The sequence below is a fragment of the Purpureocillium lilacinum genome (assembly GCF_023168085.1).
Source record: "Purpureocillium lilacinum CBS 284.36 DNA, scaffold_1, whole genome shotgun sequence".
NCBI lineage: Eukaryota > Fungi > Ascomycota > Sordariomycetes > Hypocreales > Ophiocordycipitaceae > Purpureocillium > Purpureocillium lilacinum.
In genome coordinates this window covers 4,737,993-4,750,452 of record NW_027072111.1, presented here as the reverse complement: position 1 = coordinate 4,750,452, position 12,460 = coordinate 4,737,993, and the positions used below count along the sequence as shown (strand labels likewise).

Here is a 12,460-nt window from a genome sequence, read left to right as displayed (position 1 = left end):
CAAAGGTCCCTGTGGAATTGGGTCGTGAACCCCATGCTCTCAGACAGGGTATTTTGGGCGTTAAAAAGCAGAAAAATCCTACAAAGTCGTCCGTGACTCCCTTCTATGTCGTGCATACCCTGTATCCCGGCCCCGACTCGCGGCCAGCGGCACGTTCTTAACCGCCCACAGCCCAAGCCATTCTCTCCCCTTCCACTCTCCCGCCGTCTCGACTGCTACCCAGCAGCAACCCGATCAACCCAATCATTGACCGCGGCCTCTGCCGCGACCCCGACCACCACCGCCGCCGCCTCCACGCCCTCCCCTCCCGCGGTCACCGCCTCCGCGACCGCCGTGGTCGCCTCTTGACTGGCCACCTCCCCGGCCGCCGCGGAAGCCTCCCTGGCCGCCCTTTTGCGACTCGCTGACCTTGTCGATGATCTCGGGGGGCACGCGCAGGTACTTGATCTGGAACGAGTAAGGGGTCGGCGGTTAGCGATCTGCGCAACGTGTGTATGTGTTTTTGGGGCCTTGGCCATTCAATGTTCGAGGGGAGGGCAGGGGACGTACATTGTTGCCCTTGACGTAGGCCTCCTTTAACCTCACAAACTTGTCGCCCTCCTGTCAAGCTGGTTAGCATGCGTCCGTATGTCCATCCGTCTGCCTATGGCAACGCCTCTCCCGCCATTCGCTTCATCGACGTCTGTCTTGCTCCGATGGCAATGGGAGGGGAGTTCATGGGGCAAGGGCCGCAGGGGTGGCGCCACGCACCGGGCTCGTCTGGACCACCTCCTTGAGGGTGAGGTTCATCCACGTGTCGCACTGGACGAGGTGTCCGTTGAGGGTCTCGCCGTTCTTGAGCTCGACGAGCATGGGGTGGCCTTGAGCGGCGTTGAGCAAGCCGAGGGGCAACTGGCGGGCGCGCGCCGTGTCTGTCAGCTGGGGTTGCCGGCGCTGGGGGAGCGCGGAGGGAGGAGAGGAGAGGTACGAACCATTGTCGCTGTGGTGGTGCTGCGCACGGTGGCGCGTCGTGCGTGGAAGGCGGTGCGTGGGGTGATGGGTGACGATGGAGGCTCAGTTGTTGGGGTGGCAGCAGCTCTGAGAACGAACGGCACTGGCTTGTCGTTTGGAGTGGGCTCTTTCTCGGTGAGGCCAAGGTGAGAGGAGTGCTTTGCGGTCGGCGCCCCGCCATGTGCATCGCCCCGCTTGATGACTGAGCAGTTCACGCACGCAGAGCGACCGCGCTCTGCCTGTGGCAGCTCCCCGGTCCCCTGTGGCAGGAAAATCATCGGTCTGCTATCCCATCGACAGCAGCTACGTCTGCGCAACAGCATTGGTCAACCGGCTGCGCCGGGCGACGACGACGACGACAACGGCGGTAACGACGATGCGCGGAGGCCAATTGATCTACGACGGCTTATGGCGCTGCCTATGCCCGGCGGTTGACGGGGCCGCACTGCACCGCGCAGTCGGCTCGAGGAGCTTCGCCCTCGCCAGCTCCGCGCCGCGAATCCGGTCTGTCAGATGTTCGAAACTCGCACAAAGCAGTCGTCGTTTTGGGACGAGCACACAGGGCGCAGGAGAAGTTCCAAGGGCTCCAGCAAGCTCTTCTGGCGAACCGCGACCACGGCGACGCGCGCCGGCGCGAGCGCAGACGTGGGAGGAGCGCCTCCTGGCACCGACGCCGCCGACCGAGGATGCCCTGCAACACTCTTCCGTCGACGACATTGTCGCGGCGCTCGTGGCGATGCGCGATCCCCAAGGCTGGAGCTTCCACGGCCAGAGTATCGACCGGCACGGACGGATACTGCAGCTCGTGCGACACCTGCTCGGCTCCCGCGGCCAGCCCGCCAGCCCCTTTGTCTACGAGTGCGTCATGGACGCCATGGCCGACCCAAAGGGCTCGGCCGAGGGCGTGCGCAAGATCCTCGACGACTTGGCGTCACAGGGCATGAAGCCCACGGCAGCCATGTGTCATGGTGCGTTGGCCGCACTGGCGAACCACCCAGACTACGCGCTCCGGCAGGAGGTCCTGGACATCATGCAGGAGTTTTGGTTTGTCATCGATACGCCAGCCAAGCAGAGTGTTGTACTAGGCCTGCTGCGTGATGAGCAGTACGAACTAGCGTACGCGAGGCTGACGGAGCTGATCGATGCGGGCGGGCGCATCGACCCCTGGGTACACGACATATTCATCATGGTATTCGGCAAGCTGGGGTTCCTGGACGAGATGCTGCAGCTGATGCATCGTCGCATGAGCGGGGATGTGCATGGCAGCGCGGCAACGACCTTGCTGTACTTTGCCCTGGATGTCTGCAGCGAGGCGTTCCACTACCCTGGGACAATGTTTGCGTGGAATGCAGCGGTGAGAAACTCACTGTTGCAGCCGCCCGATGGCGTCGTGGAAAACGTGCTCGCAACAGCAGCACGGCACGGAGACGCTTCCTTGGCGACGGAGACGCTCGACCTCATCGCGCAGAGAACCCGTGTCATGGCGTATCATTACGAGGCTGTCGCTGAGGCGTTTGCGAGGGCGGGCGACATGGCAGGGGCGTTCCGTATCCTGTCCATCATGAAGAAGAATGGCATCCGAGTCGTGCGGGGAAACACTCGAATGGTGTACGAGGCGCTCAAGGGCCGGCCTCGCCTCGTCAATGACGCCGAGGGGGCGCTGCGAGGCCTGGCATCTGACGGGCTGGTGCCGCTAGCCGTGGTCAGCGTGGTGATGGAGGCCATGTCCGAGCTGGACGGCAGCGAGAGCGCCATGGGCCTGTACCACGACGTAGCCGCGCTATGCGGCCAGCTGCCCGACTCGAGCTTGCTGCAAACCCTCATGGTCAACAGCCGCGAGCAGGACACGAAGCGCACTTTGGCGAGAGACTACATGGCCACCATCGCCGAGGACGACGACGCGATGCGCAACGCGCGCATCTACGAGGAGCTCATCCCGAGCTGCGCCGAGCTTGGGGAGCTCGACTTGGCGTTCCGGTTCGCGCGGCAGGCTGCCTCTCTGCCCTCGGTGAGCGGCCGCGGCGCAGCGGTGGCGGCGGCACGGAGCCACCTCGGGTGGTTGCGACGACTCGTCGAGTGCGCTGTGGAGCGCGAGGACGGGCGCATCTGGGAGGTGGTGGACCAACTCAGCAGAACGGGGGACGCCGAGACGACGGCCAAGGTGCAGAGGATGCTGCAGCAGACGCGACTGGCCCGACGGGCGAGCGCGTCGCCTCGAATGAGCTAATGTAATTATACGTGTGCGAGAACGCCGCGATCCAGAGATACTGGGGAGCTCGCGGCAAGGAGCTGTTGCAAAAGCGATGCCCGGCGCAATGTGGGACAGAGAACAGGAAAGAGCCGTGATGGTTGCCTTGGTCCTTGTCCTGGTACATGCCTGCGCTGCACATGCCATGGTGCCGCCGGGTATCAGAGTACCGAGCCAGAGCCGAATTTGTCTGACGGCCGGTCGAGGCGTCGGAGACCCGGCTTCGGAGCTTGGTGGCTGATCGGAGCTTGTTCACGGCCGGGGTTAAGCGGACCAGCGGCTCGTAAGCCGGGGGCGCTGACCTCACCCGAGCTAACACGGTACGGGGTTATGGCAAGTGGTTAAGGTTCGCGCTCCCGAGGCGGGCTTTCTCCACTCCCCTACCACCCTTTCAATCATCAAAGGCGCTCGACAAGCTTACGGCTGGTCCGAGAGAGCCGCCGTGAGCTGAGATCGTGGGCATGGTAAATCGTGAGAGCGTGCGTGCGTGTGCGTGTGTGGCCCTTTGGTTTGTCGCCCTTGGCGCGACAGAATTCGGCGCGAGGGTCGACGAACGGCAGGGCCGCCGTCTCACAACGAGGGGTGAAGATGTTGCGGCGGAAGTCGGCTCTTTGTTCACGATTTTTACTGCTGCGTCCCATGCCGTAACTCGTATAGTGAACAACAAACGGCACCAGCCGGCTGGACTGGGCCCGCCTCAGGCGGAGACAATGTGTCCAACGCAGGGCGGGAACAAGGGCAAGGGTGCAGGGGAGAGAGAAAGTATCCGACAGTGGGGGGAGCGAAGTGAATTGGAGCAGAATGCAGAAGAGAAAAAGAGTCATCGGCCAAATGGACCAAAGTCGAGCCGAACGCGAACCTTGCGCCGTGCGTCGTGGTCGGCATGGGCACTGATTTGAGAAACGAAGGAGCTGTCGCGTACAAGTATTACTGTGCTAAGATGCTGAGAACAAGGATATGCGAGCGAGTTGTGGAGAGCTCGTAAGGCACAGCGGCACAGACGTTTCGCATCCTCGCACAGTGAGTGGAAAAGTTCATTACACGTCCATCCATCACAGGGCAGGAGACTGGCGGTTACCGCATCGGGAAGGAATCTCACCGAGCGCGAGGCCCTGCAAGCTCTGGCGTTGATGAGAAAGGGTGCGACGGCGCGCTTGCCCGCCCTTTCAGCCCTTTTTTCCAGCGGTTGAGTCCAAATTATTAAGCACCTTGACCCTAGTCGTCGTTCGCGCCTGCCACGCCTGCCAAGCTGGCTGTCGCTAGGCCTATCCCAGCAACCCGGTGCGTCAACGACTGCCCTGGAGGTCCACGGCGGGGCTGCCGCGCCGCGAAATGCCACGGCAGTGGGCAGGTCCACGGCACGCACCCACGTTTGCAAGCTCGTAGGGCTGCGGCGGCGGCGACTGCCCCGTGCAGCAACGCGAGATGACGGGTGGGGCACTGGGCACTGGATGACTGGAGGCGTGCTGCTGGGCAGGAAGGAGCCGCAGGACAGTGCCAGCAACGCTTGCCTTCCAGTGATGATGCTCGTTTCACCAGGCCGACCGTTGGCTTTCTGCCACCCGCGAAGGGTCGATGCGGTCGAGGCTCGCGATCGTGTCTTGTTTCGGCCAACCTTGCCGTCCCTCGTCGACCATCTCCCAAACTATCTCGTCCGAGGACGGCGCCAGCCATCAGCGAGAGCGGGTGTTGTGCCAGACGTAACAGACGAGGCGAGTTGCTGAGTTACCACGGCCTTCTCCAGCTTGCCATCCAGATCTACGACCACCGCGAGATAACGGTGCATTAGCGAGCCAGCGTCCACGCCAGCGAGCACGCACACACCTGTCCGCGGTGATGCAATGCCCGTTGATTGATTCACTGATTGATTGACCGACTGCAGTGCCTGCCAAGCTTGCCTGCATCTGGTTTGGTAATGAGGCTCGCACCCGGCCGGCATTGGTAATCTGGGCCCTCGAGTTGCTCCGGCGCAAACGAAACTGATGGTGGGGAGACGCCACATGTCAGAAGCTGGCAACCATAACGCAAAAATCCTTGCTGATGTCAGGCTCTCGGCCGCCAGCCAATCCAATCCATTGAGCCGGCCCTCTCGAGTCTCGACGTAACTCCGTGGCACTCCGGCTCTTAGATCCGCAGAGTCCGGCATCCGATCGCTAAGCACCACGGCCCAGAGGAGCTAGCTGCTCCTGCGAGAGCACTAGCACACTCACTTTTGTCACGTTTGCTCCTCCACCGCCGTGTGAGTCGACGCTCCCTGGCTCGCCATGACGCCGGCCGTGGATGGCGGCGGATGGCGCATGTGGATGCGGATGCGGATGGCGCTCGAAACGTGGGCATGTCTATTAGTGAGCCGCCCCGAGCACGTTATGGCGAAACGCACCATGGATGAGCGTCGTGCGTCGGGATATAAGACTCTAGCTTTACCTCGTGGGTGCATTGTTTGTTCTTCTGTCCTTCAGACAAGAGCAAAGCAAGCAACCCGAGCCTCAGCTCCTAGCTCGCCCATCGAGCTGTAGCTGTCGGATAACACCAGAGTTGTTGCTGCCTCACCCACCAAACTCAACCATCAAAACTCAAGTGCAACGATACCCTCTTACAATTGCGCCTCATAGCAACTACCAGCCATGGCAGACTTGATCCGCGATGCCCCCATTGGGCAGCTGATCCGCTTCCTCACCAAGAACAAGTACCTCCAGTACCCTGAAGAGAGAGCCGACTTTAAGTTGCCCGAGCCTTGGCAGCAACTAGTCGACAACCCCAATGCCGTCGTCGATGAAGGCCCAGTGACGTCGTCGTCATCCTCAACAGTTCACGGCGGTGATGGCAACAACAACGCGGGCAACCTGTCCGAGAAGGAGACCGATGTCGACCCAGAGAAGCAGAAGAAGCGGGAGCAGGACCAGCAAGGAGCCCAGCAGGAGCCGCTACATCTCCATCGCACACGGTCGCCTGAAGAGACGCCGGCTTTCACCGAGGCACGCCTCGAGGCCGACGAGGCCCACGATGTGCAGCGCGTCAAGTCGATTCCCGTCGTGCCTCAGCGCACAAAGGACGGCGCCATCCTCGTCGACTGGTACTACAGCGACGACGCCGAGAACCCGCACAACTGGACCAACAAGAAGCGCACGTACATTGGTCTCGTCATCTGCCTTTACACGTTCGTCGTCTACACCACGTCCGCCATCTACACGTCCTCGTCTGAGGGCGTCATGAAGGAGTTTGGCGTCAGCCAGCTCAAGGCCACTCTGGGCCTGTCCATCTACGTCCTGGGCTATGGCATTGGTCCGCTCATCTTTTCGCCCCTTAGCGAGATCCCTCGCATTGGCCGCAACCCCGTCTACATTGTCACCATGTTCCTCTTCGTCATCCTCTCAATCCCGACCGCATTTGCGCCCAACTATGCTGGACTCATGGTCCTGCGTTTCCTCCAGGGCTTCTTTGGCTCGCCGTGTCTGGCCTCGGGTGGCGCCTCGCTTGGCGACATGTACAGCCTCATGGCGCTCCCCTTTGCCATGGTTGCCTGGGTCTCGGCTGCCTACTGTGGACGTAAGTTTCTTGACGCTCCCAACTTCGCAAAGGGAAATACATGCTAACGAATGTCAATGCAGCCGCCCTTGGCCCGCTCCTGTCTGGATTCGCCGTCCCCGTTGAGGGCTGGCGCTGGTCCCTCTTCATCTCCATCTGGGCATCCGCCCCCGTCTTCGTCACCATGTTCATCTCCCTCCCTGAGACGAGCTCGCCCAACATCCTCCTGCGCCGAGCCAAGCGATTGCGCAAGCTTACGGGCAACGAGCGCTTCATGTCCCAGAGCGAGATTGACCAGCGCCACATGAAGGTGTCGTCCATCGCCCTCGACGCCCTCATCAAGCCTCTCGAGATCACCATCAAGGACCCGGCCGTCCTCTTCGTCCAGATTTACACGGCTATCATCTACGGCATCTACTACTCTTGTAAGTTTGCTCCTCTGCATCTCGTGCCCTTCAGTCCAGACGCTAACGGCTTCCAGTCTTCGAGGTTTTCCCTCTCGTCTATCCCGTCGACTACCACATGAACCTCGGCCAGATCGGCTTGGTCTTCCTGTGCATTCTCGTGTCCTGCATCATTGGTATCGCCCTATATGTGGGATACCTCTACTACTACATGAACCCGCGCATCATGAAGTTCGGCATGCCCGCTCAGGAGAACCGTCTGGTTCCCGCGCTGCCCGCCTCCTTTGGTCCCACCATTGGCCTCTTCTTGTTCGCGTGGACGGCTCGCGCCTCGATCCACTGGATCGTGCCCACCATCGGCATCACCATCTACGGCGCCACCTGCTTCGTCGTCATGCAGTGCATCTTCGTCTACGTGCCCCTGAGTTACCCCCAGTACGCCGCCAGCCTGTTCGCCGCAAACGATTTCTTCCGCAGCGCCCTCGCCTGCGGCAGCGTCCTCTTTGCGCACCCGCTGTTCGGCAACCTGGGCGTCGCCCGCGGCACCAGCCTGCTCGGTGGCCTCAGCGTCATCGGCATCGTCGGCATCTGGCTGCTCTACTTCTATGGCGCCCGCCTCCGCGCGCTTAGCAAATTTGCCCTCTCGGATTAGGGCAATGGCACCGTCACCTCTTGGAACTCCTCATGAAAATAACTGTACGCAATAATGAACTGGGATACCCTGGCATCTCAGCAGGCGTTTTGTTTCTTGGAAATTGTCGTTTTTTATATATCATGGTAAGACCACGACAGGGTCTTGGGGGGGGTATATGGTATGGTTCAGAAAATAGAACCATCTAATAGAGGGATAGAGCTCCAAGGAGCACAATTAAAAGAGCAACCTTTTTGCACACTGCCCAGCTTTCTTTCCTCCGGATATGTGTTGACCGTCTCATCATTTGACAAGTGCAAGTGAAGTGTCAACACAAGCAAGCATGCTGCCGTGGTATAGGGGCCATCCTGGGCCAAGCGAGATGCATCAATCCACATTTCCCGTCTCAACCCACCCGCGCACCCCTCAAACGCCTTTCTAAACTCACGCATATACGCTTCCTTTCGTCATCTTTGTACCCGCCCAGTAGCACTCTCCGACTCTGGCGAGGTTTCACGCACTGCTGCGCTGGCTCGCTCGTTTCCCCACCGGTGCTGCCACCGTCTGCGGCACAGCGTGCTCTCGGCACGCCAAACGTCCGGCCACACACTCTGTAACTTTGCCTGTAAGGCTGGCGCAAGATTGGCGCAAGATTGGCCCACGCGCCTACTTCACGAGACGTTGCCCCAATGGTCCGTCATCTTCCACCCGTAGCCGTGGTGCTGGTGCTGCTGGTGCTGCTGGTGCTGCTGTTCCTGGCCGCGATGCGCTCCACGATGTGCCGTGGTGCTGTTATTGTTATTTTGATTGTTGGTATTGCCGCCGAAGCCGTACCAGGTCTGGTTGTGCTGAGACTGCGGCTGGTGCTGCTGCTGGTGTTGTTGCTGGTGCTGATCCACAGAACTGCGCGCCCCCTGACGAGCCGGCTGCGCCGCCGCCGCGGGCCGCGCGTTGAAGCCCTGTGGTGAGCCGTACGAGGACCGGGTCAGGTTGGGCGAGGTGTTGTTGCTCGCGCGCGAGCCCGCCGAGAGGGCGGATGGGTTCGTGGTGTGCGAGGGGTACGTCGTCGCCAGGTTCGTGTGCATGGTATCCATCGACACGCTGGTGGCGACCGCCGCCGCCGTCGCGGATTGCGTCGCCCCGTGGCCGTAGTCGTAGGCGGGATACGCGGGGGCGGCAGCGGGCGTGGTGCGCTGATACGAATACGGCTCGTACGTGATGCGCTCCGCCGACGCGGCTGGAGCTGCCTGGTGGTCCGCGTACCGCCCGAAGCTTTGAAACGCCGTCGAGCTGTTCATGTTGCTCGCGGAGCCGGTGCGGTGGTGACTTGCCGAGTTATCGACAGCAGGCTCCGCCGCTTGAGGCTGCTGCTGCACAGATAGTGGAGGGGGCTGGAAAGCGCTCGCCGCGGTCCTGGTGCCCCGAGGAGTGCCGGCTTGCGCTCGCTGGGCCTGTCGAGACGCGGCGCGGGGCCTCTCGGCGGACTGCGCGGATGCGGACCTGGTGGCCTCAGCCTGCATCGCCAAATTCGCGACGGGGGTCTGCCTCTGGTGCTCCAGTGCAGCCTGCGACAAGGATGCGGCATCCTGCAAGCGGGGAGACTGGCCTTGGATCCTCGACGTCGAGCCACGGGATCGGTGTGTCGACGCAGCTCGCTGCTGCTGCATTGAGGTAGCGGCTGTCTGGGCAGCCGGATCGTGGCTGTTCTGGGCGACACTAGACGCCCACGCAGACGCGTTGCTGTGGCGTACTGACGTGTTGTCCCTCGCCTGGAGGCTGGCCTGGGCCGATGGCAGGCTTCGACGCGAGTTCTTGGCTTGCTGCTTGGCTTGCTTGGGCGAGGCCGTCGCTAGGTTCGCGCCGTTGTTGCCAGCCTGTAGCGCTGCCGTGTCGATGGTCGGTTCCATCGGGGGCGGGTAGTACATGGTCCCCTGCGGCAAGACGAGGCCTGTTCCAGAGCTATAGAGCTGTTGAGGGACAGACGGCTCTTCGGGTAGGGGCAGGGCCAGACCAGATGCCGACTGGAAGTACGGCCCGGCGGACGTGCCCTGGGCACCATGGTTATGAGCATCCGCGCTGGGCGTGAGCATGTCAGACACTGGGACTTGGGGGTAGGCTGAGTACTCGACTTGGTCGACATGGTCTTCGTCAACCTCGTCGGCCTCTTCTTCTGCATCGTCCTCTGCCTGTTCCTCGTCCATAGCCTGGCCCTCATCCGCGGCCTCGTCTGCCGGTGCATCGTCACTTTCGGCATCGTAGTCAGCCGGGACTGTAGCTTCTGACTTGGCGTTGGCGTTGCCCTTGGGATTCTTCTTCCTCGGCTTCTGCGGCGCGTACTCGCACGTGAGTCCCTCAGTCTCACACTCAGCACACGATGGTCTCTCTCGCGGGCACTAAATAGGATATGTGTCAGCGTGGGAGGATTTAGTGGTTACGTCTGGGCGTGGCAATCTTACCTTGACCTTGCGTTCCTTGCACCGGAAGCAGGCATTGCGTGACTTGCTCATCTTCCTGGACTTGCGCCCCTTGCCGGCCTCGTCCTGCGATTGCGGCACCAGCTCCTTGGTAGTTGTGGGCCCGGACGGCGTAGGTTGAGAGGCCTGCTCTGGCGGCGCCGACGTGCCTGGCGAGGCTGAAGCTGGAGTATCTCTATTACTCGGGTGCACGATACGAAGCCGCTCGGCGCCATATTTGACGAGCATGTTGAGCGATTCCTTCTGTAGATCGGGAGACTGGTTCGCAAAGATGTTAAACTGGTCGGTGGAAAGCGAGTCAGGGTCAACGCCCGAGCCGCTGAGCAGCTGGATGGCGAACTCGCGCCGACGGACGGCCTCCTCTGGAGTGACATTGACCGGGAAAGATCCCGGAGCTGTAGCTTCGGCGGGCGCCTGGCCATTTTGTGGTCCATTTGCACCGGAGCCTTCGCCTCCATTCTGTGCCAGCTCGCCCAACGGCTGCTCGTCTGCGCCCGCTGCCGCTTGCGCCTCGCCGTTGTTCTTCTTTTTCCTCTTTCTGGGAGTCCCCGTCTCGTTTTGTGACTTTGGCCCGTTGCGCTTCTTGCCAGTGCCCGGGGTCTTGGGTGTCTTTTGCTTGGTTGGTTTAGGGGGTGCCACCTCCCGCGGGATTGGGCGGAAGAGCTCGGCGATCTCTGCGACGGTTCTGTGCAGCGGCGTGTGGGTGTAGCTTACGGAGATGGTGCGACTTTCTCGGGAGAAGGACATTTTGACGGAGCCGCGGCAGTCAAACGCTGGCCGGCTGACGACGGCCGGGTCGGGCTCCTTGTGGGTGTACTCGGCGATGATGTGCTTGGCTTTGCCCTTGTTTTGGCGCTCCCATTGCTGGGTCGAGTCCCTGCACTGGTAGGTAAAGTTCCATCCCTGGCTGGCGCGGGACATCTCGCGCATGACCCATGTGCTGCCATCGGCGGCGCTCACTGCGGCGATGATATACTTGGCAATGGCTCGTTGGAGGACTGGGTCGTTCTGCGGCTGGTTGGAGATGGCATCGGACACCCTGACGGTGCGCGTCAGGGCCGCCTGCTGTCCATCTCCGCCGCCACTCGAGGCCATGCCTGCCAGCGACGGGTCGACGTTACTTAGACCCTCGAGGGCATCGTTCTCGGTCTGTGAGACGCCGAGCGTTAGGTGCGCCCCGGCGGCGAGGTCGATCGTGGTGGCGACATGCTCGGCGCGCGTCGGGCTCGTCTTGGCCTCGAGGACTTCGTGCAGGCGCAACTGGAGCTCCTCGACGGAGTCGCAGGCCGACGGCTCTGCGGGGAGGGCTTCGGCGGCGCCGAAGTTGAAGCTCGCGAGGAAGTCGGCCATGTCGCGCTGCCGCGGGGCCGCACAGGCGGATTGGACCACGCGCAGCAGCCGCTCGAGGTAGCTTCGGGCGCCGGGCTCTTGCTGGTCCGAGGGCGACGCGCCGGTGTGCGGGCGGGGGGGCAGCGGCGACGAGGCTGGCGAGCGTGGTGATGGCGGATACACGAGGCGAGGATGCCGTCGTTGGAGCGGTCCGCGTCGCGGTCGCAATTGTTGGTTGCGGTGGGACTCCTGCTGTTGGTAGGGGCTCGAGGCCAGTGATTTGCGGGCTGTGCCAGCCACCAGCGTCGAGGCTGGGGTCGCTGGGCTGCCACTGGCAAAGGTGTTGGCGCAGGCGCTAGCATTGGCCAGCCCCGGGCTGGCTCCAGTGGCCGGTCTGCCGGCAGGCGTCGCGACAGGCGTCGGTGGAGCGACTCGGGCACCTTGGCTCGCTCCAGTCGGTGCTGATACCGGCGGCTGCTTTGCTGCCTCCGCCATCGCGATGATGCATCTACGAGAGGAACCTCGATATTAATGCTTCATTTCCCGACGAGGGTGCAGAAGAGAAACGTCAGAAACGAGAAAGAAGGCAGCGATGACCTTGGCATGTGGCGGCACGGAGTTGAAAGAAAGAAGAGATCAAGGCTTCATCCCGAGTCTGATGAGCAAGAGTTTACTACAGCAACCAGAATATGCGCCCATAGCCGGGACCAGCCAGCTGCCGCGTCCCAGTCGGCCACCTGGCGACCTGCCATCGTGCCACTTACAGCCTTTCAAGGACATGGTCAACATCACCACACTGAGGTCCGTGTTCGTATCCTGCCCCGTCCGTGTATCCAGCCAAACTCCCAGCCACTACCAA

The 12,460-nt window shown here is 61.9% G+C and overlaps 4 protein-coding genes across 4 annotated transcripts; 2 read left to right on the top strand and 2 right to left on the bottom strand.

Moving 5' to 3' along the window:
• Positions 1 to 243: 243 nt before the first annotated feature.
• PLICBS_001135 (uncharacterized protein) lies at positions 244 to 852 on the bottom strand (the record flags this gene model as incomplete). Its single annotated transcript, XM_018317790.2, has 3 exons — positions 244 to 447; positions 550 to 600; positions 751 to 852. The coding sequence occupies 3 exons, from the start codon at positions 850 to 852 to the stop codon at positions 244 to 246; spliced, it is 357 nt and encodes a 118-aa protein (XP_018183315.2).
• Positions 853 to 1,726: 874 nt separating this feature from the next.
• PLICBS_001134 (uncharacterized protein) lies at positions 1,727 to 3,217 on the top strand (the record flags this gene model as incomplete). Its single annotated transcript, XM_018317791.2, has 1 exon — positions 1,727 to 3,217. The coding sequence occupies one exon, from the start codon at positions 1,727 to 1,729 to the stop codon at positions 3,215 to 3,217; it is 1,491 nt and encodes a 496-aa protein (XP_018183316.2).
• A 2,645-nt stretch (positions 3,218 to 5,862) lies between these two features.
• Positions 5,863 to 7,819, top strand: PLICBS_001133 (uncharacterized protein; the record flags this gene model as incomplete). The annotated part of the gene is made up of 3 exons (XM_018317792.1): positions 5,863 to 6,784; positions 6,847 to 7,188; positions 7,245 to 7,819. 3 exons carry the CDS (start codon positions 5,863 to 5,865, stop codon positions 7,817 to 7,819), a joined length of 1,839 nt encoding a protein of 612 aa, XP_018183317.1.
• Positions 7,820 to 8,469: 650 nt separating this feature from the next.
• PLICBS_001132 (ATP-dependent DNA helicase II subunit 1) lies at positions 8,470 to 12,096 on the bottom strand (the record flags this gene model as incomplete). The annotated part of the gene is made up of 2 exons (XM_065599726.1): positions 8,470 to 10,149; positions 10,255 to 12,096. The coding sequence occupies 2 exons, from the start codon at positions 12,094 to 12,096 to the stop codon at positions 8,470 to 8,472; spliced, it is 3,522 nt and encodes a 1,173-aa protein (XP_065455798.1).
• Between the last annotated feature and the right edge of the window lie 364 nt (positions 12,097 to 12,460).